This window comes from Engraulis encrasicolus, chromosome 3 (assembly GCF_034702125.1).
Source record: "Engraulis encrasicolus isolate BLACKSEA-1 chromosome 3, IST_EnEncr_1.0, whole genome shotgun sequence".
In the NCBI taxonomy this organism is placed as follows: Eukaryota; Metazoa; Chordata; class Actinopteri; order Clupeiformes; family Engraulidae; genus Engraulis; species Engraulis encrasicolus.
This window is the reverse complement of record NC_085859.1, coordinates 20,176,736-20,201,461: the sequence shown is the minus strand read 5'-3', so window position 1 is coordinate 20,201,461 and position 24,726 is coordinate 20,176,736. Positions and strand designations below refer to the sequence as shown.

The window sequence follows — 24,726 nt, the reverse complement described above, 5'->3', positions numbered from 1 at the left end:
CTGACAGCAGGCTCCTCTGGGAGAGCTGTCAGACACATACACGCATTCATGCACATTACACACACACACACACACACACACACACACACACACACACACACACACACACACACACACACACACACACACACACAGGCGCATGAGTCCTCCACACACACACACCCTTGTACACATGCGCGCATGCATGCACAGCACTAGAGCTGATGGGCAAGGAGGTGCTGCTTTTCTCCTCTACAACAAAGAGCACTGGCAATTGTCACACATGCACGCACGCGCGCACACAGACACACACAAACACATACACACACACGCACACGCACACACACGCACACACTTCTACTCAAGCGTGCATGCACACACAACACAAGCATGCTCTTGCACAACAAAGACCACCGGCAATTGTCAGTGAATTGCTTGAACCTTTCAATGCTCCCCCAGCTGCCAGCTGAAACAAAATAAAGCAACAGTAGGCTACAGTAGCAGTAGCAATTCACGAATACAGTTAAGTTGTTTCTGAATTCAGTTTAGTGTAACAAAGCTGGAATACTTCATATTTCATTGCTATGTCGAGTAACGTTATAATAATACTTTACCTGTTAAGACACGGCGCTGTAAATGTGCTGTTACCAGAATGTTAAATGACCAAGTTGTAGTGCATTACTAAAGGCCCTGTGTTATGTCATAGCATTGTAGTACTATGGTAGCTAACTTTTCAATGTCTATTACAGCGTGCCACTGGAGGTACGGCGTGCAGTAGCCCCTTAATGCACGCTGTAGGCCTACCTCCTGTGGCACACTGTAATAGATATTGAAAGTTAACTACTATAGTACTACACTAATATGAGTAGTAATTTAGTAATACATTACGACTTGGTCATTGCCATTCTGGTAACAGCTCATTTATAACGCCGTGTCTTAAGGGGTTAAGGGGCAACTATTTAATCACCATGTCAAGTAACGTTGCTCGAATCATTTATATCGTGATGTGGAGTGACAATGTCGTAGTAACGTTACTCGACTGCTTCATATTTTATGTCTAATCGCACTGCCGTGTGCTCAGCTGTCGTTAGCCAGCTGCCGAGGACACTTGTTGTCGAGAGCAAAGGCCACCAGACAACAGGTCTCCATAGCGAGGCCCGAGCCTGGTTACACGCCCCACTGTCAACAGAGCTCGAAAAACAGCGCCTGTAACCTGACTCCCGCTCTCACGCATGCTTTTTCTCACCTCCTCCTCTCCTCTCCTCTCCTCCTCCCTTCTTCTTCCCACCTTTTCTTTTCCCTCATTACTACTATGTCTATCCCTCCAAACAATATCGCTTTCTTTTTTTCTTTCTTTCTTTTCTCGAGTTGCTCTCTGCTTCCCTGGCCTCTGTGTCACCGGCTTTTCTTGGTGCGCTGCTCTTGCTGAGCAAGCAGGGGGAGAGTGAGAGAGGGAGAGGGAGAGAGAGAGAGAGTGAGGCCGCCACTACAACAAGTCTTTCCTTCATGTTCACACAGGAATGTATGGAGGGCACTCCCAGGAGTCATTTCCTGCTTTGGCTCCGCCCCCCTCCTGCCGTTGTAGAATGTGACCTCAGTTCGCCTCCAAGCTCCGCAAGCCCTCTCTCTCTCTCTCTCTCTCTCTCTCTCTCTCTCTCTCTCTCTCTCTCTCTCTCTCTTCTCTCTCTCTCTCTCTCCCATGTCATTCTTTCTTTACCACTTACAAGCAGATTCTTCTCTCCTCTCTCTCTCTCTCTCTCTCTCTCTCAGTTCTCTCTCTCCCTCTCTCTCTCTCTCTCTCTCTCTCTCTCTCTCTCTCTCTCTCTCTCTCTCTCTCTCTCTCTCTCTCTCCACTTCTATCACTTTCCATCCCACATACTGTACAGCTGAGAAGCACAGCTTGTCTCCCACTCTCTTTCTCCCTCTCTCTTTCTCCCTCTCTCTCTCTCACACACATACACACACAAACAAATGCACACATGTGTAAACCAACATACTCTAGCATACACAGAGTGTCTGCAATCCCCCTGTTTTCCGGTCTATAATGCTCCCTGTCTGGAGTCTTTATGAAAATCCGGTGGCCAAACGCCTGAGGGTGTGCCTGCTATATTTGTTATGCTCTCAAATGTTGTCAGCTGCACAAGACACATGTGGTATGCATTGAAAAACATTCCAGAGTGTTTTTTTCTTTGTTTCTTTCTTTCTGTTTTTTTTGTTGCTTATGGAATGGGGATTGAGTACTGTATAGTCTCATGATACTGGATAGCATTTCCCACTCAAAATTCTGTAACTCATCATCATCATCTCCTTCTTCTCCTTCTTCTTCTTCTTCTTCTTCTTCTTCTTCTTCTTCTTCTTCTTCTTCTTCTTCTTCTTCTTCTTCTTCTTCTTCTTCTTCTTCTTCTTCTTCTTCTTCTTCTTCTTCTTTGTCTGCTCTCTTCTCCCCCTTCTTTTTCCTCAGAGCATATTCTGGAGAAGGACGAGGGGCCATACTATAACCACCTGGGCGCTGGGCCCACCGTGGCCTCCATCCGAGAGCTTATGGAATCCAGGTGAGGGGGACCTCTTGCATTAAGTGGTAGTATTTGGGGTATCTATTCAACAGGATATGAAGAGCTCTTTTCCAAAACGAGATATATCCATTTTATAGAATGTTGGGAAATTGACATTTTTGTATTGGGCATTCCATTGAATTGCATTGCAAAATGCATTTTTATAGAGGTTTTAAAGTATGTTCTCAAAACATTTGAATGGCAAGAATTCACACATAGGTGATAGGACCTCTGAACAGTCATTTCCAATAATAAAATGCAAAAAGTCAAAAATGGTGNATAGAGCTCTTCATATATAGAAGGGCAGACAGGCAACACGTTTGAGAGAGTGTTTGGGTAGACTACTAGGGTTGGGAAATGACCCAGGCTGGATTTGAACCCGGGTCCCCATGGGCTTGTAGCCCATACAGTACATGGTCATTAGTACACTGCACCACAGCAGTCCCTTGCCTTGTCAAAAAGTTTTGGCAAAGTTGCACATTGAGCAAACATACCGTAATATTTGGCAGTAAAACAGCCGGTCGTTAAAAAAGTCATAAGTGTTGGCGTATTTGGACTAGATGTGGCTCACCCCTTATTTGTTTGCTCAGTGACTTTCTTGTGTGTTTGCATTTGTATTGTAACTTTATTGCTTTTCTCCAAAGTCAACAGTCGTGTCAAAGGACACATTCAGAGTGTACACATGAGACGTGACCTAGCTCCACACTTTGGCACTAATCTTCAGGAAAAGAGAGAACTGTTTTGAAGGCAACACCTGTTTCAAATGCATATTGTTTCTCGTCGATGGCCAACTAACATACTGCCATGCATGCTATAGGATGATCACAGCAACTGAGTTGTGTGTAGTGTGATGGTGGGTCATGAAATCCATTGCCGTACTTCAATTACAACAGAAAGCATTTACTCGCAAAGAAAGAGGAAATAATCCATAGTTATATCATAGACTCTTAACGCTTAACTGAAATGGCATTTTAATGAGCCTCAGCTACCATGTAAATAACAGCTGAACAATAAAGCAAAAAAATGTTAACTGAAACATCACATCTGTTTTGTACAAATATGGAATGGAAATCTTGCTTGTAATGAAGCCAACCAGACAGCAGATAGCCGATAAACAAGTCGGCATAGGTCTCTTGCAAGGCCATCTGTATCGGAAAAAGTTCTAACAAAACATATGATATCGGTTTCAATTGATGATACCAGAACTTTTAAGGGATATTTTTCTGATTCGTTTTTTACTAGTTTACTCATTTAATTATTTTGCCTATTCCCAAATCTCTCTCCTTCCTGAGAAACTTGCAAACAAGTCATGGTCACCTTTTTTTCACAAAGTACATTGTGTAAATCATGAACTAACGGAACTAAAATTGCACCGCAGTGAGTTCTAACTCTGTGTGTGTGCGTGTGTGTGTGTGTGTGTGTGTGTGCGTGTGCGTGTGCGTGTGTGTGTGTGTGTGTGTGTGTGTGTGTGTGTGTGTGTGTGTGTGTGTGTGTGTGTGTGTGTGTGTGTGTGTGTGTGAAAACAGAAGGAATTTGACATGATACAGTGTCAACATGTCAGAGATAGAATGAGTGGATGCAGTGCAGATGATGATGCTGTACAGGCCAGTCTCTCTTGGCCTTCAGTTACTGTACGTAACGATGGTGGGTGGGGCATTCCCCTGTCTCCGGCTCTCCCTGGAGTACCCGCCCCCCGCCCGCCCTCTCCTTCCCTCCCTCTTTTGCTCCCTCCTTTCCATCTCTCCTTCTCCTTGTGCTCCTCTCTCTGCCAGGTCCTCCTCCATCGTGTTTTCCCTCTCAGTGATATCTTCACTCCCTCTCTCACTATCTCCCTCCCTCTCTCTCTCTCCCTCTCTCTCCCTCCCTCTCTCACTATCTCCCTCCTTCTCCCTCCCTCCCTCTCCCTCCCTCTCTCTCTCTCTCTCTCCCTCCCTCTCTCTCTCTCGTGTACTGTATTATGCTCCACTCCTTAGTGGTAATTTTCTCCCTCTCATTGATCTTCTCCCGTCCTCTCTTCCTCTCTCCGCCCCTCTCTCTCTCCCTCCCTCTCCCTCTCTCTGTTCTCCCGCATCTGCTCTATTCCCCATCTCGCCTCCGTCCGTTCCCCTAACCTCCTCCACATCCTTCTTGGTCCTGTCCTCCCCACCTCCATTCCTGCATGCCTTTCACCCTCTGTCCCACGTGTGTGCTGTCAGAGATTCTTTAAGAATAGAGATATGCCAACATAATAGGTTTCTATGGGCACCTAACGTAACCAGGTTCCGGTCTGCCTAAAGGGGAGTGTCATAATGCTCCTAGCATTGAATAGAACAGTCCTCAGGTCTGCCTAGGTCTGCCTAAAGGGGGATTTCCCCCCCAATAATAGAACCAGGAAACAATGGGCCAATGGAACCTCTCTCTCTCTACTCTCTCTGGTGCTGTGGTCTCCTACTCCCCTCCACATCCTCCTTGGGCCTGACAGTCCTGTAGTGTCCTCCCTCAGCGTCATCTCCTCCCCCTCCCCTGTGATGCCTCTATCCCTCCATCCCTTTCTCGCTCGCTCTCTCTCCCTCTCTCTCTCTCTCTCTCTCTCTCTCTCTCTCTCTCTCTCTCTCTCTCTCTCCCCCCTCTCTCTCTCTCTCTCTCTCTCTCTCTCTCTCTCTCTCTCTCTCCCCTCCCTTCCCAAGGGAAATCCCTGACCTAGAATCGTCAGCGCACCAACATCATCATCCACACCACAGCAGTGCAGAGCATAGCGTAGAGAGACACAGAGATGTGCAGGGAGGGGAGAGGAACTACTCTACTTGTGTGCCTACACTTTAATTGAAAGATTATTGGACTGTTGGAAAAGTTACTGCATGTTCAGGCAATAATGTTAAACTCTTATTCGACTCTGACTGTACACTGTAAGTCATATTGTAGGCACCGTCAGGCAATAATGTTAAACTCTTATTTGACTCTGACTGTAAGTCATATTGTAGGCACCGTCAGGCAATAATGTTAAACTCTTATTCGACTCTGACTGTACACTGTAAGTCATATTGTAGGCACCGTCAGGCACCAACAGCATCATCCACACAGCTACACCAGTGCAGCATAGCGTTCTGTAGCAGAGCCCCAAGGATGATTACAGCACAGACAGGCAGAGGTGAGAGGATGAGTAGTCACAAGGCGTGAAAGAGGAGGATGGACAGAGTGGAAGGAAAGAGAGAGAGAGAGAGAGAGAGAGAGAGAGAGAAAGTGATGGGTGAAAGGGTGAAAGGGGGTGTGGAGGGATGGAGGGTGATGGTTGAGTGTGTATTGGCAGAGGACGCGCTCAACTTCTTGGAAAAACGAAAGTCTTTGGGTGCGAGATAAAAAGCGTCAACTTAAGGAAGAAAAATCCGCACTCACAAACTGCGTCTCATTATTTATTTATATTACCACCATGTCCAAAAAGCAAACGCGTTTCGGCTAACAAGCCTTCATCAGTGCGTGGTACCACCTAGACGCAGTTTGTGAGTGCGGATTTTTCTTCCTTAAGATGGTTGAGTGTGGTCATTGGATGATTGGGCTGTGCTCGTGAGTCTTTGTTTGTCCATCCACATGCTGTTTTGCCCTCCTCCTAGTGTTCCATCCCCCGTGGAAGTCTTCTACTCTCAATATCCAAACAGCCACTAAAACCTTCTCCTCAGAGCAGGTGTGATGGCCTACTTAATGTTTCATGAAGAGTAGTCTAACGGGATCCCACAAGAAGAGAGGGCAGATGTGAGGAGGGATGCACCCAGTTGTTGATGGAAAGGGAAGCATGCTCCACGTAGCATCTTAGTGCAGGTGGACCCGCCGGCGGGCCTGTTTCCTCTTTGATGAAAAGACTCAACTACACCATAACAACATTGAGAGAGCCTTAGTAAGACATTAAGACTTGATAATTTCAGTTCTGGTGACAGTTAGTGTTATAACAGAGGCTCTGCGCAAAAGGGTTTAACCCCTTAAGACGCGGCGTTATACATTTGTTGTTACCAGTATGGTAATGACCAAGTCGTGGTGCATTACTAAAGGGCCTGTGTTGTGTCATAGTGTTGTAGTGCTATGGTGCCACTGAAGGTACGGCGCGCATTAAGGGGCTACTATTGCCTCAAGAAGAAACTTGTGTCCTCAGGAAATGTCAGTACGTTTGAGAATAGCAGTGCAGCTAAAGCTTTTACAACTGTACACATACAGGTAGTGTAATAGACATTTTTTGCCTGTCTCTGTACAGACGGAGTCAAAAGCGGAAGACAAAATAGTTATGCACTTTTAATGCACTTTTTAATACACTTTTAACCAAAGAAACTGGATTTCAAAGCCTATGGTCAGTTACATACTCCCAACATGTTAAACACTGTAGTCATATGGTAGGTATACACAGTTTGTGGGGAGTCATATTTTTGCACATTTTAGAAAGATATCGAAGAGATCTGTTGGCGCAACAGAATTATAGTGTTAGCTGTTTATTTGCTGTAGCCTCTGACTGCAGCAGGGGTTGCCGGCGACAATTCACTTGCTGAAAATGCTGAACTACATCATAACAACATTGCTATGACATTACAGAGAGCCATAGTGCTGCGCTAAGGGGTTAAATAAATCATACCAGTAAGTACCATACCAGTACAAAAATCAACAAAAGCTGCAATTTGCATAAACCGCGTGCCATCATGAGTCATAAAGACCTTTTGTCTGTCTATTCAGCCCTCAATGAAGCCCCAAGTATGTGAAAGTGAATGGCCAAAAGAGAGGGAAGCCTGGTCATTATAAGACACGCTCCATTCAGGCTGGGTCAGCGCAAGCTGGCTGACTAATCTGACGTTTGCCGTTCTCGCACTCCCCAAATGGCCCTTGATCTGTGCCGTAACTATGTGCAGTGCAGAGCAGAGTGGAGGGAGCGCTCTGTGTGTGTGCGCGCGTGTGTGTGTGTGTGTGTGTGTGTGTGTGTGTGTGTGTGTGTGTGTGTGTGTGTGTGTGTGTGTGTGTGTGTGTGTGTGTGTGTGTGTGTGTGTGTGTGCGGCTTGGCTTGGCTTGACTTGACTTGGCTTGGTTTTGCATTGTTGTCCGGTTATCCAAAGGGCTCTCCGTCAAAAGGAGGGGGGTGGGGTGTCAGTGACTCATCATTCACCGGAGAGGGTGTGTAGATAGTAAGGGGGGAGTGGGAGTCCGGCTGTGGGGGCGGGGGCAGGGCCCATGGAGGAAGGGGTCGGCTCACCCCACCCCAGCCCTCCCCAGCCCTCCTCTCCTCTTCTCTCCTACTCCTTCTCCTCTCTCCTCTCTCCTCTCTCCTTTTGTTTGTGCGCTGGCGGGGATGACATAAGAGCCGAACGCTGACCCGACCCCGGCTCGGCCTCCGACCCCGCTGGCCCACCCCTGTGGATACCCCCGCACCCCCCGGCACCCCCACCAGGTCCTCAGGCCGCTCAGATTTACTCCTGAGCTCCTCGTGTGTATTCACAGGAGCCCCATGTGGCCACCATGCTTTGGGCCCCGCCGAGCACTGACGTTATTGCAGTGACAGGTACCGCTCTACGGAGGAGCAGACGGACAGGCGGAGGAGAGCAGGAGGAGGAGGAGGAGGAGGTGGTGGAGTGGAGGAGAGGGACGCGTGTAGGAGAAGAGGAGGAGGAGGAGGAGGAGAGGAGGAGGAGGAGGAGGAGGAGGAGGAGTGGAGGAGAGGGACGCGTGTAGGAGAAGAGGAGGAGGAGGAGGAGTGGAGAGAAAGATAGAGCTTTGGGATATTAGAGGAGAGAGAGGAGGGGAGGGGAGAGGAGAGGAAAGAAGAGGAGAGAAGAAGGAGGAGAGAGATGAGTGTAAGGGAAAAGAAGTGGAGAGAGGAGGAGAGGGGCATAGGAGAGAAGGGGAGAGAGTAAAGGTGAAGATTATAGAGAAGAGAGGAAGAGTTGAGATAAGGATGAGGAGGAGGGGTTTTTGTTGGTGGAGAGGGCTTTTTCTGTGTGTCCCAAACAACCTCTTCCCTTTTGTAAACCTAGCCCATCCCCCACCCATCTCCTACCATGCAAACAAACCCTGGCTGACATGCACAAATAAATACCTACCCACCTAGCCACACGTGCGCACACACGCATGCATGGGCGCACACGCACACAACACACACAACACACACACACACACACACACACACACACACACACACACACACACACACACACACACACACACACACACACACAATGAGCAAGGCATATATTATATGGACATATTTGAGTTTGAGTATGTTGACGTAGCTGAGTTTGTTGAGTTTAGTTTGTTTGGGGCGAGCTCAGTAAGTTCACCACCATATTCCACACTGGTGTGACTGTCAGCAGGACACTGTGAATAGGCTTCCAAAAGGCTCGCCTCAGAGATACTTGGTGTGCATGAAAAAGCATCTTTCACACAAACGCTGTGGAAATAAAAAATGTATTGCGGCGCTGCCTACAATTAACAAACTTTTAAAATATTGAAGCTTCGAAACGGGGAATTGTGAACCTCTTCACACTTTTCTACTCATGTGCATACCTGTGTTTACATACAGTTGTGTTGTGTATGATGGATAAATGGCTAAGACCAGCAATGTCGTTTTGTGTTGCATCACTGAATATGATGACAGGTAACCTGGCAGGTCAAAGTGTAGGCAAGGTCTGCCAGGTAATAAAGGGGTTTGGTCTAGTTCACTAGGCTAGACGGCAGGCTGTTCTTATCTTATGTGTTGTCTCTTTGCCCACCCACAGGTACGGTGAGAAAGGAGACGCCGTCCGCATTGAAAAAGTGGTTTACACGGGGAGAGAAGGCAAGAGTTCTCAGGGATGCCCCATCGCAAAATGGGTAAGTTGAATTGGCACGCCATCCTGGAATTACTAGGTACGCTGTACTAGTCTTTGAAAAGACTTAATTACTATTGTACTACACCATTATAATATTACACATAGTCTTATGTCATATATTACGAACTGGTCATTGCCATTCTGGTAGCAGCCAATTTGCAATACTTACAAATACTACCTGAGTCCCAAAAATTCAATGATAGGTTTTCAGATTTATTTCTTTTTCGTTCACATTTGATACAATACCAGAGAGAGAGAGCGCATGGGCCGGTACTACGAAGCAGGGTTACAGGTTACTTCGATACTAACTTGATCACATGCAGCCTAACTTCCCGATTAACCCAAACTACGAAAGGTGGATATGTTTGAAGCGAGGTATGCTGCCATGGCAATTTACTCTACATCTCAAACCTGGCATTAGCACTTTATGTTTCTGGTTAAGTTCGGGTTGAACTACTCTCTGGCTGAAATTTCAAAATAGATTGGTCCAGGGAGTGAGGATCGTTCCGCCGTGTGAAGGCGCAAAATACATTTTCAAATTCTTCCGCCCTTTTGACGAACCGTCCATGAACACATATTAATTCACTAATTCATTAATTCATTAATTCAGTCATTTTCGAGTGCAGAGTTGGTTAGTAATGTCCTGTCACTTTATACTTCGTACAGACACTACCAATATAAAGTTATTTTGTTGGTGGTCATCTGGTAATGTTAATAATAATTAAGATTAGTAAAATGTATAAGGTTAATATTCACCAGCGCACGCTGATTCAGCGAATAGCGAGATAATTTCAAGGCACCCCAAACCAACAAGCCGTAACATGGCATCACGAACTACGTTCGTAGTTGCAGCTGACTGGGGCGACCTATATTTACTTTAGTGTGCGTAAATGGCAGATGAAAGATTCCACTGACTAGCATTAACTTATCAATTTAAACAAATAACTTATGTATTATATTACATGATTCATTAATCAGCCACGTTTCCGCGGCACCCCTGAGGGGGGCCTGCGGCACCCCAGGGTGCCCCGGCACCCCTGTTGAGAAACACTGGGCTAGACAACCCAACATCTAAATCAGCGTTGTAGTGCGGGTTGCCCCCAGTCAAGGTAGCCAGGTTTCGTCAACCCCGCTTTACCAAGTTGAGCCTGGGTTAAATCTGGGAAGGTTGCGCTCTGTTTGTGGTGCAGGCCCCAGTGTGTTTGTGCTTGTTTGTGTGTTTGTGTTTGTTTGTGTATTTGTGTTTGTGTAAGAGTGGGTGTGGTGAAAAAGAAAGAAGGTGACGGACAGATGATTGACACAATCAAAGAGATAATTTTGGAAAATAAGCTCAAAACAAACTAAGACATGGAGAATGGGCTGGGGGGAAGGGGGGTTCTGCCCATTCAGCAATGTGTTGGTGCTGCTCCTGGGTTAAGGAAGTGTGGAGAAAGTGGCAGTTTGAGGGGACAATGGGGGATGGGAAGTCGGTGTATGTGTGTTTGTGTTTGTGTGTGGTGTGGTGTGGTGTGTGGTGTGGGGGTTGTTGATGACACCAGGAGCTAGCAGGCAGGCATGGTGTGATTTTCGTAACCCCCCGTACCCCCCTCGACTGTAAATCAGCAGGGGGGGGCTGTGTGTGTGTGTGTGTGTGTATAAGGGCGTCTGTGTGTGTGTTTTGGGGGCGTTGGAGTGTGCTGAGTCAGTGGCTCTGCTCCGCTCATCTCTTCTCCTCTCCTCCTCTTCTCCTCTTCTCCTCTCCTCCTCTCCTCCTCTTCACCTCTTCTCCTCTCCTCCTCTTCTCCGCTCCTCCGCTCACACTCCACTAATTGATTTATGGCAGCGGACTGCAATGTCACACAGCTCCTGCGTCGTGTGTGGCACCTCTTGCACACACGCTGACACTGACAGGGCCGAGTGTGGCAAAGTGTGCTGTGTGACAATGGCCTTTGTGACAAAAACTTTGATGCATGTTGTTAGTTTTCTGGATCACCCTGAGTGGTGTAGTGGTAGGAGGAATACCCTGAAGGGCTTACCAAGTCAGAAGAAGGGTGAAGCAAAACGAAGCGTGCGCACGCACACGCACATGCGTGCACACACACACACACACACACACACACACACACACACACACACACACACACACACACACACACACACACACACACACACACACACACACACACAAACACACTCTTGACTTCTTTATTCATGATTACTTATATCCACTCATAATTATGCCCGTATTGTCATGAATCTTTTAGAGCACACACAGACACACACACACACACACCACCCCCTGCTGATTTACAGTGGTGGGGGGTAGGGGGGTAACAACAATCGCACCCTGCTGGCCAGCTCCTGGTGTCATCAAGACCCCCCACACCACATACACACCACACGTATATACACACACACACACACACACACACACACACACACACACACAAATGCACACACACACACACACACCACACGCACGCACACACACGCACCACACGCACGCACACACACACCACACGCACACCACACACACACACCACACGCACACACACACACACACACACACACACACACACACACACACACACACACATGAGTTTTATGGTGTTGTCATAAGATAGTGTTACCGAGATTGAAGCTAACCCTCCACCTCCCTTCATCCCTCCATCCCCCTTCATCAGTCCATTAATTGTCTTCATGTCTCTCTGTGTTCTTTTCTTTTCCCAAGTCTCCTCCACTCCCTAAACTAACCTTCATGATCTATTGCTCTCTCCTATCTTATCTCACACGTTCACAACTGCTCCTGCTGAATTGTAATGTGCCTGCACACAGGGAGTGTTATCGCAAATATATCTGCACAATGTTTTGCTATTTCAATTCTCTCTCCTTCTGCTGTACAATATATGAATGTGATTTCTCTCTTTCAAATTCTATTAAAATGCTTTTTTATTGCCGTGAATGTTGAAGTACGGTGTTGCCAAAGCATAGAAATTGGGAATATCATCCACTTAACATTGCAACAAAAAGAAAGCAGCATCACAACTCTCTCTCTCTCTCTCTCTCTCTCTCTCTCTCTCTCTCTCTCTCTCTCTCTCTCTCTCTCTCTCTCTCTCTCTCTCTCTCTCTGGCAGCCATGAGCCGCTGGTCATTTGCTAATGACGAGGTGGGATTCATGTCATGATGGGGGTTTCTGCTGTTGATATAATTAGGGTATTAGGGTTGATAGAGCGTTCATCCCTTCACATGCTGAATTTGAGTTGGCTGTAACCTTACCAGTGAACATCAACCTCAAGATAGGCTCCACCATCGTGACCCCAAACAAAGTCGCTAAAAACCTTGGCGTCATGATTGATGATGAGCTGTCATGCTCCAACTACATCAACTCAGTCACCCGGACCTGTCGATTCCAGATGTCCAACGTACGGAATATCAGACCTGTGCTGACACAATATTCTACATCAGTGGTTCTTAACCTTTTTTTCTTAGCGCACCCCCTTACCTGTGCCAAAGACAAGCCGCGCACCCCCAACACAAACTTCTACATGTGTATATGCACTAAAAATGATAAATGAGTGATAAATTACAATGATTCTTGCTTAAGACATGAATCAGTACCTGAATTACTTTAAATGGGAACCAAAACTTGTTTAATTTGGACTTAATTTGGCCTAATTATAATGTTTGCAAGTATAATTTTGGTCACAACCTCTACACAAACAAAATTCCGTGCACCCCCTGGAATCTCTGGCGCACCCCCAGGGGGTGCCCGCACCCCAGGTTAAGAACCACTGTTCTACACAACGGCTGGTTCAGGCTAAGGTCTTGTCCCCCGTTGACTAATGCAACTCACTCCTGGCAGGTCTACCACCTGCTTGTGTGCTAAAACCACTGCAGACGGTACAGAATGTGGCGCCACATTTGGTATTCAATCAACCCAAAAGGACCCATTTTACTCCTCTATTTATTGAGTTGCACTGGTTACCGATCGCCGCTCGGATCAAGCACAAGGCATTGACCCTTGCCTACAAAACCATCACAGGAACGGCCCCAGCTTATCTGAAGGACCTACTAACGCCTTATGTTACTGGAAGAGAACTGCGCTCATCCAGCACAAGCCGCCTGGCTCTGCCATCCAGTCGCTCAAGGTACTCCCAGTCAAGATTGTTCTCCGTTGTGGTACCCAAGTGGTGGAACGGTCTCCCAGAGGCAGCAAGACTAAGCACATCTCTTGCAGCCTTCAAGAAACAACTAAAGACCTTCCTCTTTCGAGAGAATCTACTAGACTAATGCTTGAGCTGGCCTTGTCCCAGGGCAGACTCTTGACATGATGTTTAGTTTAGTTCAGTTTGTGCGTGTGTGTACTAACCCCTCTCTGCAACTGCAGTTGTTCTGTATATCTCCTGTGCACTTTGTATTTGCTTGTGATGTGGCTTGATTATGTCCTCTTTTGAAAGTCGCTTTGGTTATAAAGCGTCTGCCAAATGCAATGCAATGTAATGTAATGAATTTGTTCAACAACATTAAACAAGCGTTGCATCTATCTCTCTCTCCCCCCCCTCCCCCCCCCCCCCTCTCTCTCTCTGTCTCCCCCCCCCACACTCTCTCTCTCTCTCTCCCCCTCTCTCTCTCTCTGTCTCTCTCCCCCCTCTCTCTCTCTCTCTCTCTCTCTTCCCCCCCCCCTCTCTCTCTCTCTCTCTCTCTCTCTCTCTGTCTCTCCCTCTCTCTCTGTCTCTCTCCCCCCCCCTCTCTCTCTCTCTCGCAGGTGATTCGGCGTGGCAGTGAGAAGGAGAAGATTCTGTGCCTGGTGCGCCACCGTCACGGGCACCACTGTGCCAACGCCGTCATCATCATCCTCATCCTGGCCTGGGAGGGCGTGCCGCGCCCCTTCGCTGACAAGCTCTACAAGGAGATCAGCGACACCATCACCCAGTACGGCAACGCCACCAGCCGCCGCTGCGCCTTCAACGACGAGTAAGTAACAGACTGGCACGCTTCACCTTTCTTTATTTCAAATTTAGTCCAATTTCTTTATTAGAGGATAGCCTCTTGAGATAAAAAAAATCTCTTTTTTTAAAATACATTTTGCCTTAGTAGATAGGGCAGTGAGGACCATGACAGGGAGAGAGTGGGAGAGAGAGATGTCGTAGGGTTGGGAAATGACCCAGACCTGTCTCCAACCTGGGTCACTATGGGCATGGAAGCACAATAATGGCACAAGAGTGATTCACCACTTCACCCCCCAGCTTTACGTGTCTATGCATTTTACAACTTTTGGTTGTGGAGATGTAGAATGGTGGGTTTTTTCTTTTTTTTTAAAGATATTTTTTGGTCTTTTTAGACTTGATTATGGACAGTACAGTATGAGAGGTAGACAGGAGCGAATGGGGGGAGAGATGGGGAGGGGTCAGCAAAGGACCCGAGCCGGGATTCGAACCTGGGTCAGCCGCATGGCAGGCGAGTGCCCTACCGGATTGCCACTGCAGGGCCGAGAGGTGGCGTTTTTTTTGCGTTCTAACCAGAATCAGGTCCATGGAACCAACAAGTGAGCATAAATGTTGTAGTGTTGAGTCTAACCACGGCTTCGGGCCGACCTTATGTCTTAAAAAAAACGGCTCAGTTTTGATTTGAAGAATGTGAAGAAGCATTCTGAATGAAAAATGACATTTATTGGCCGTGCTGTGACCTAACGGTAGGGCACTGGGTTACTTTGCCGGTGACCCATGTTTGATTCCTGCCTGGATCATTTGCCGACCCTTCCCCATCTCTCTCTCCCCGCTCATTTCCTGTCTCTCCCCCACTGTCTTGTCAAAAATAAAGCCAAAAATGTCCTATATATATATATATTTTTTTTATTTTTTTTTAAATGACATGTATTTTGTATGACAAGCTCCAAACCAAAGTGTAGGCCTTTGACCAAAACGGCCTTGACGAATGAGAATACGAGTATTTTTTATACAGCCATAACAGACTCTTTGTGTCAGGGCTACAGTTTTTCATGGGTAGATGGGTTTTCTAGTATACAGGACTGAAGCATGTTATATTAAATGATCAGCACTGTGTGTTGCAGAGCTTGATGTCATAATGCGCCTGCGATATGGATCAATTAAGCATGCTGAATTAGGGCTGGGCGATATGGAAAAAACCTATATCACGATATGGGTTACTTTATATCACGATAACGATATATATCACAATATAGCGTAATTACATACATTTTCAGTTATTCTCTTTATTTGCTTTATTTTCATGTTGCAAAACAAACTTTCTATAAATTGGATCTTTTCATTGTTATTTTTACAGTTACATGAACTTATCGTGTGTATTGTGATAACATGAAATGTAATTAAATGATATTCAATTGTATACAACTGATAAAATTACTATCACGATATAAACGATATAGGAGAAAGGTCACGATATACACTTTTATATCACAATAACAATATATATCGTCATATTGCCCAGCCCTATGCTGAATAGATAATTCGGTACAATTTGACTTCAGATGAAGTCATACAGTTTGGGTTACATCATAGATTAATTCCTTGCAGTGTGTGGATTGACCTCAGTTAACAGATTGAAGTACAGTTAGTGACACACCTCTCTCCCTCTCTCTCTCTCTCTCTCTCTCTCTCTCTCTCTCTCTCTCTCTCTCTCTCTCTCTCTCTCTCTCTCCAGTCGCACCTGTGCGTGCCAGGGGAAGGACCCTGATAAGTGTGGCGCTTCCTTCTCCTTCGGCTGCTCCTGGAGTATGTACTTCAACGGCTGCAAGTATGCCCGCAGCAAGCAGCCTCGCAAGTTCAGGCTGCAGGGCGACCGCCCAGAGCAGGTACAGTACAGCATACAGACTTCAGCAAAACCAGCTCGGAAAAAATGCCTCAAAAATACTTTATTGTAGTGACTTCATTGCAGTGTTATTGTAGTAGCTTTATTGTAGCTTTCCGTCTAAAGACGGTCTGGCTCAAACAAAGGAAGTCTTGGAAGCTGTCCTTTAAAAAGTATTTTGGGATTCCAGCCATAACGTTATCTTTTTGTTATTAATTTTACTGATCAGCAACATGAAGCATCACCTTTTTTGTTTGCATATTGGTTAATGAAGTTAATGCTACATGCAGTATCTAATGCATTTTTTTGAAGCTATATTCTGCCTGTGTTGTGTCCGTGTACAACTTGCTAACACTGACCCATTTCGTTTGCCCAGGAGGGGAATCTCGGGGATAACTTCCAGAATCTGGCCACGCACTTGGCCCCCCTGTACAAGCAGCTGGCCCCCCAGGCCTACAGCAACCAGGTCAGTCCAGCCGCCAATCCTCTTGCTCTACTCTCAGAAATAGCACATGTGGCAGTGTTAATTCAGCACTGAAAGACAAGTTTCAAATACTGGAGTAAAGTGGTAGCTTCCACAAATGGAACACTCTGTATCATTGAAAAGACTTTACTGCCATTAGTACTACGCTGTTGCGTCATTGAACAGAATCCTGAAGTAATACATCACAACGTTGGGTATTGGCAATCTAGTAAGAATCTAGTAACAAAGCAAATTTACAACAAAGGCCATGTCTTAAAGGTGCATTGTATAATTTTTCTAGTAATTTATTTCCAGAATTCGTGCTGCCCATTCACAAATGTTACCCTTTTCATTAATGTTTACCACCACCATCAAATGCTAAGGATTCATAATGACTGGGAAAATTCCACTTTTCATACATGAAAACGGGGACCTTCTCCATTGTCCTCCAATTTGAACTTGTTTGAACAAGTAAATATTTATGAAAAGATCAAATTTGGCAGTAGACAGCAGTTTCAATGAACAGCATAGTTGCAATACCTACTCTGGCCACCATCCTACACAGTGCACCTTTAACAGGCTAACTTCGGATCTCTCTTTGGTGAAGTAGCACTGCAACATGTGCTGTGTACAGTGCTGTCCTGTCCACCCACCGCCTCTCACTCTACTGTCACATACACATGCTGTTCGTGCTGCCCCAGCCAATCTGGGACTCTGGTCAGTGTCACATTTCACTACAGCAGAGGTGACGATGCTGGCTTCACAAAGCAACAACCCTGCCACGCTCTCCTTCTAAACACAGATAACGTCATTGGGTAACTGACACAGATAACGTCATCGAGTAGCTTAAGTTAGCCCCCCTGAGTGCTGTTTGCAATCAGCTGATTCAGAGCCGGTTAGCTCAAATTTGTGGCAAAGTTTTTAACTTTGTGAAGCTCGGATTCACACTGTGCACAAATGAGGCAAAGTAAAGGGAGAGTCCTCTCCCAAAATGTGTGACCCACAAAATGCTGGCAGCAAAATGTTTGACCTACATGTATGCAATGCATGTGTGTATGGCATTCTGGTTATGTCTCCTGGTTATGAATTGTCTTGAAGTGAGCAACAGACTCCGTGACTCTGGAGGCACAGCCAAGTATTCTCCCATCAGCTGATGCACTGTGCACATAGAGATGTCAGACAGGACTATCCTGGTTTAAAGGCTGTTGTGAGGAACAAGAAACCCAAACAGTCCCACGTGTCAGTCCGGTTTGGCCTCCTTACCTTGTTCAACCTGCCAAACTGTTATGACTAGGCAGGAAGGGAAGGGCGTGACTGTCTTTCTTGGCAAGGAACGAAAACACACACACACACACACACACACACACACACACACACACACACACACACACACACACACACACACACACACACACACACAGAAATGTGGGGTATTGTTCAAACCTGGAAACGTGATACTCCAAACCTGGGAGCGCCTCATTGAGAGGCAGTGTAGCTAAAAAATGAAAAAAGGTCGCACCATGCATAGGTTTCTTTTTATTTACACAGACGCGTTTCGGCGCTCTGCCTTCCTCAGTGTGCATGTGTGAAACGCGTCTGTGTAAATAAAAAGAAACCTATGCATGGTGCGACCTTTTTTCATTTTTCAGTCTTACAATATTTTGGTCAGCACCCTTAAAAGGAAGAAAAAAACTGTTGGGTGACGCCTGCTCCAACCCTCATTGAGAGGCAGTGTAGCTAGCCATGGCTAGCTACCACCCCGGCTATTCTTCCATCTACATGAGATGAAACATTGTCTCAGAGGCAGTATATCCCATTACAATGATGCCCGTTTGTTCTCTAGTTTAATTCTTGGCTGACCACAAGGGGAAGTGTAAGTTATACCTACCTGCTTTGGTCTGAATAGTATGGTAGAGGATTGTTGCTGTGGCCAAGTGATTCTTTTCATTATTTTATATTGAGAGAAAACTGAATGGATTGCGGAAAAAAATCTACATGGTAGGTCTGTTATATAATAATATCAGCAGCTTACTCTGTAAAGCATGTGTTAAACTACCGTAGGTGCTTTAACCTTTTTTTTTTAAATACTCAAGGTTATGAATGATCTCATCCCATAAAATGTTGCTCAGTATGTTTGCGCCACTGTGATACTAAAAGCTGCATGTACCGGGTATATCAGTATTTTAGATGGGCAAAAATGTGTGGGTCAAGTCCTTGCATCACCACAATTTGTATAGGAATAAGCTACATAATATTGTATGCATCAGAAATTTCAAACAAGTAACCGTTTCACATCTTTTGCACTTGCAAATCTTCCAGTGTCTGCACGAGGAGGAGGCTTCAGACTGTCGACTGGGGCTGAGGGAAGGGAGGCCTTTCTCTGGAGTCACGGCCTGCATGGACTTCTGTGCCCACGCTCATAAGGACCAGCACAACCTGCACAATGGCTGCACTGTGGTAAGACATCTGTACAAGTTCAATTATATCAACACCAGCAGGCAAGGAGCTCTGCATTCCTTGTGTGTGGTCGTTAGTAGGTAAAGGGGCTTACAAGCACTTGTTTTCTCAGCCATTACCGGGCGAATACACCGGCCGCGACAAGATCAAGAGACCGAGAATCACAGGACTGTGCAGCAAGAGCGATATGAGAGATATAAGGGACAGAGTATGTCTGTGGGGGCTGTTGTCGAACCGCATCATAACTAATTAGCATAATATTCACTCAAGTCAATCTATAAACAGTCACTCAGATCGCGTCTAGTCTCCCAAATTTGTCTCTTCTCTCGCCTGCGACTGAATACAAAGTCAATTGCTTCCGTCGCTGGAATTGCTCATGTTGCGCTTGGTCTATTCGTGCCTTTATCAGGCAAAACACAAATGCGTATAGCGCAGTCAATGATCTTGTCCTCACATAACCTTGTCCTTACAGGCATACATTACGTAGATAATCTTTTTCACACTGTTTTGGTTTAGGATTTTCTGTGCATAGTCATCAAGCACACATGTAATGGCACGAACAGAGCATCACTTGCGACGGTAGTAATGGACTTTGTATGGAGGAGCTGACGACAGAAGAGACGAAAGCGATTTGAGTGACTAGCAGCGATTTTAGCGACTTGAGTGACAGTTTGTAGTTCAACTTCAGTGAATATACTGGTAATTAGCTGCTCGGAGACAGCTGCTGGAGGCAATGGGAATGTCTGAATGTTTGCGTTCTGCTTTTACAGTAACAGGCATACTCTGTCGCTTCTATCGCTTCTGTCGCTCTTGCTATGAACACACTTCCAGCAACTCTTTGTAGCTTTGGTCTCTTTTAGTGTGTTCGTGGGGTAAAGCCGTCAGTTGTATGATCTTACCACAGCCTTTGGGGGTTCATAGAGGTGCGGCCTATCCGCAGAAATACACCAGCGGCGATCTGAGCGAGGCAAGCGATGGAAGTAATTGACTTTGTATTGAGTCGCGCGACAAAAGCGATTCTGGAGACTACAGCGATTTGCGCAACGAGCGCAACAGTTTGAAGTTGAAATCTTTTCAACTTTCTATGACGTGGTTCGGCGACAAGCCGCGACAGCCAATGACTGTATAGAGGTCAGTGACCACAGCCAATGGGAATGCTTGAATGCTTTGCCTTCTGCCTGTACGGACATACTCTAGTCTCCTCAGTCGCTCGTATCGCTTGCTGCTGCGCTCTGTCGCTTGAATCGCATCGCGCCTGCTCTATTCGCGCGGTTAGATCCTTTTCCTCATACACCCTTCTCCCCAGGTGTGCACTCTGAGGTCTTCGTCCTACAGTAAACACTTTCTTTGTCTTCCTCTCGTCCCCCAGGTGTGCACTCTGACGAAAGAAGACAATCGTGCAGTGGGCATGATCCCTGATGACGAGCAGCTGCACGTGCTTCCCCTCTACACCGTCTCGCCGGCCGACGAGTTTGGCAGCGTGGAGAACCAGCGCCGCAAGATGGAGTCGGGCGCCATCCAGGTGCTCAACAACTTCCGCCGCGAGGTGCGCAAGCTGCCCGAGCCCGCCAAGTCCTGCCGCCAACGCCGCCTGGACGCCAAGAAGGCCGCCATGGAGCGCAAGAAAGGAGGGAAGACGCCCACCCAGACCCCAGACAAGACCATCAAGACAGAGACCATCAAAACCGAGACCATCCACAGAGAGTCCCCACACCCCCAGCAAGGCAATAAAGGTAAGGAGTGCATTGTTTGGTTCGAGCGCTAAGGCAGTTTATAAGGGAAAATGAACAAAATCCTGACTGACTAACTGCATTGCCCTTCGTTGGCGAACAAATGCAGTCAAAAATACTGTATGTGTTTGGAGGCGAGGGGAGTATCTAATTGACTGATGAATACAATATTGCACCATGTGTACAGAAGTTAATTAAAGGTTTGGTGACTAGAGGCGATATAATGCAAAATCCAAGGGTCATAGCATCATAGCTAATTTGCATAATATTTACTCAAGTCCATCTACAAACTGTCGAATGCAAAGGTTGGGGAAAGGTAGAACTAAGTAACTGACTGATTGAGTAGTTTGTTTGGTAGGGCTTGTAGTTACAGAGTGCAAGAAGAATTGTCTGGCGGGGGAAGCTATAAGGATCTAGTGTGTCCCTCTAGTGGATGATATTGAAATAGCACCCTGTGTAAACGTTATTGTTGTGCAGATCTATTTGATCAATTGCTAATCCTGTTCAAAAATGTAAAAAAGAAAAAGCAATGAACCCAAGAAGACCTATCAGAGTTAACATTTATGAAATACAGTACAGGCCAAACTCACCTTCTCATTCATGCATTCTCTTTATTTTCGTGGATTTTCATTGTGTATTTTCATGCAGGGCATCAAAACTGTGCTTGAACACATGGAGAATTACGTGCTTACCAAAATATACAATTCTAACTGTTGTCCAACAGCAATGTCAGCTGTCTATCCATCTGACGTCAACACGGCACAACTGATTGCCCCACACATTTCAATAAGCTTATTTTTGTCTATTTTCAAAAAAAAATGCCCAGTCATGTCAATCCCAATTGAACATTGAAATCCTCCAATAATCCAATAGAATTGTAGAACTAGAATTTTGAGACCTAAAACCTAGCTTTAAAAACTTGCCAGTACAAGCATTTTACAGATATTTTCTTGATCTGATATTGAGTCACAGCCAGTTACTTGGAGAGACGAAACCTGTGTTGGAGGGAATCTGTGGCAGGGTTTTTCACTTTTACTTTTACTTTTTTCGTCACTGTTTCACCTAGATAACCAGCTATGCTGACCAAGTGACCCATTATCAGATCAAGAAAATCTCTTGTATTGCTTGTATCAATTAAAATTGACTCGACTGACTGGGTATTTTTACTTGAAAATAGACAGAAAAATAAGCTTGTTGAAAGATGTGAGGCCCTCAGTTTTGCTGTGTTGATGTCACTGTTTGGCATTTTTTTTAAATATTTTTTAAATAATTGTTTTTATTTTTTTATATATTTTCATTTTTTTGTTACGCGAAACATTATACATGTGTTCATTCACTGTTTTGATGCCCTACCTGAAAATGTACTAAGTTCTGTAAATAACCACAAAAATCAAGAGAATTAATTAAATGAGAAGGTGAGTCCATACTTTTGGCCTGCACTGTATGTTGTAAAATTTGTTTTTAAAAATCAGAAATGCGGATCAGCTGAGGCGACTAATTCCTCAATTCCTTTTCTTTGTGTTTATTTGCAGCAATTAAACAAGAGGTGAAGCCCAACATCAAAAAAGAGCCGGTGGACCGCTACCATTCCTACAACGGTGCCCTTCCACCAGGCTACCCGGTGCCGGTGCCCGTGCCAGGGGACGGCCAGGTGGCCGAGCCCTACGGCGGGGCCATGAACCAGGCCTACCCGCACCCCTCCTACCCCGGATACTATGCAAGAGGAGGAGGCCTGCCCATCAACGGCCAGCCTCCTGCAGGGGTGCCTCCCTCTGTCAACGGCCTGCACCCCAACCTCTCTTCGGCACTGCCTCCCTACGGATACGGCAACTACCCCGCCAAAGCACTCTTTCCTCCCGAGCTCATGGCGCACGGTGGCGGATCGTGGCCCAATGGTGCGGCAGCAGCGGCTGCGTCCTTTGACCAGAAGCCAGACGTCCAGAGCCTCCAAGCCCGGTTGGGTCACCCTTACCCGGATCAAGCCGACCGGCAGCTCACCCCCTCCAACACGCCGCAGCCCCACGCCGGTCGACCGGGCCACACTCCCACGCCCGACGTCCACCGAGGAGGCACGCCGGTCATCAAGCAGGAGCCCATGGACGTGCCGGTGTACGGCAGTGGCAGCCAGAGCTTACCAGGCACCCCCAGCACTACCCCGCAACCAGACAACTGGGCCGGGCACAAGCCCAACGGCCTCATGCCCAAAGGCTGGGAGGGTCCACACGGCAACAGCAGGCCAGGTGCTACGGACTCTCCCTTCACGCTGCAGCAGCAACAACAACAGACTCCCAGCCATCACCCTCAGCACCCACCGTACGCCCAACAGCAACAACAGCAGCAGCAGCAGCAGCAGTGGAACCACTTCCACGGACGAAGCACCCCTATGGCCTCCCCTGCTCCCTCCCCGTCGCCCTCCATCAAGCAGGGCTACTCCCCCGCGCCGTCCCCCCACCCCACCACGCCGCGCCACTGGGAGAGCCCGTCGCCGGTCAGCGGCCAGCCGCCCAAAGCGTGGCCCGGTGGACCTCCGCCCGGCTTCGTGAAGATGGAGAACCCCGCCGGAGGCTACCCCGACAAGATGCTCTCGCAGGCGGGCCAGAGCCGGGGCTCCACGCCCCTGGGGCTCCAGGAGAAGGCCTGGCGGTCGGGCGGAGGCTCGGCGGCGGGCAGCACCCCGTCCCCGGCCCCCGAGGGACGCCTCTTCCCCGACGCCCTCCAGCGGCCCGACGCCCAGGGCTGCTGGACGCCCACGTGCAAGGCGGAGAGCGACGCCGAGAGCCAGGCGGGCGATCGCGAACGCGACGAGAACGAGGTGTGGTCGGACAGCGAGCACAACTTCCTGGACCCGCACATCGGCGGCGTGGCGGTGGCGCCGGCGCACGGCTCGGTGCTGATCGAGTGCGCGCGGCGCGAGCTGCACGCCACCACGCCGCTCAAGTGGCCCGACCGCTCGCACCCCTCGCGCATCTCGCTCGTCTTCTACCAGCACAAGAACCTCAACCAGCCCTGCCACGGCCTGGCCGTCTGGGAGGCCAAGATGAAGCTGCTGGCCGAGCGCGCCCGCCAGAGGCAGCAGGAGGCGCTGCTGTACGGCCTGCCCCTGGACGAGGGCAAGGGCAAGAAGCGCAAGTGGCCCGCGGGCGCCACCAGCCCCAGCCCCGCTGCCGGAGGGCCGGCCAAGGACCACAGGAGCGGGGTGGCCACGCGGCTGGCACCCACACTCAACACCTCCTCCCTGGTCACCGTGTCCTCCTACGCCTACACGCAGCTCACCGGGCCCTACAGCCGACTGGTCTGAGCCTGCCGGCCAGGTGTCTGGTGCGGGTGTCTGGCAGGGAGGGCCCGGCGCGGCCGCGGGCAAGGGGAGGCACTCGGTGGGGACGTTTTGGGTGGCGGTCAGGGATGGCGGGAAGGAAAGCAAAAGGAGGTATGCTGGACATGGTGCTTGCGAGCCGGGTCTTTTCTTCCATCATCCCCCCTGTACCTGTACCTCATTCTGTCTCGTACCCCCAGCTCTTCAGTCGCCCACCTGCCCAAAACACTCAGACGGACATACAGACACACAGACACACAGGCGGGTGTTGTTGGGCAGGGGTCGCGGAGGACATTGACTCGTTTGCTCTTGTGTTTTTTTTTACCTCATAACTTGGCAGCCGTCGGGGATGTACCCTCGACAAAACAAAGGCTGCCTATGGTGCTCTTCTCCTCTCCCTGGCGAGAGGATTTTTTTCATCGTTCCTTCACCTTCATTGAATGACCCCCCTTCCCCCTTAATTATTATTATTATGATGACTATAATTATTATTATCAATATTATGATTGCTATTGTTACTGTAAACGTCGATATTGCAGGTATTGTTGTTACATGATGAAGATGATTATTTTTTTTATTTTGTAATATTATTGTTTTCACTCATGTTGGATAT

At 47.5% G+C, this 24,726-nt stretch overlaps 1 protein-coding gene across 5 annotated transcripts in view; it reads left to right on the top strand.

Annotated features, from left to right (window-relative positions):
- tet3 (tet methylcytosine dioxygenase 3) overlaps positions 1-24,189 on the top strand; it is a 54,539-nt gene extending 30,350 nt beyond the window's left edge. For all 5 annotated transcript variants that reach the window (XM_063194952.1, XM_063194951.1, XM_063194950.1 and 2 more), the window contains 8 exons: positions 2,441-2,531; positions 9,251-9,344; positions 14,088-14,296; positions 16,004-16,154; positions 16,527-16,616; positions 18,933-19,070; positions 20,440-20,803; positions 22,333-24,189. In XM_063194952.1, coding sequence (XP_063051022.1) covers positions 2,441-2,531; positions 9,251-9,344; positions 14,088-14,296; positions 16,004-16,154; positions 16,527-16,616; positions 18,933-19,070; positions 20,440-20,803; positions 22,333-24,098 — 2,903 coding nt within the window. In that variant the 3' untranslated portion in view covers positions 24,099-24,189. The remainder of the gene's footprint in view (positions 1-2,440; positions 2,532-9,250; positions 9,345-14,087; positions 14,297-16,003; positions 16,155-16,526; positions 16,617-18,932; positions 19,071-20,439; positions 20,804-22,332) is intronic.
- The last annotated feature ends 537 nt before the right edge of the window (positions 24,190-24,726 follow it).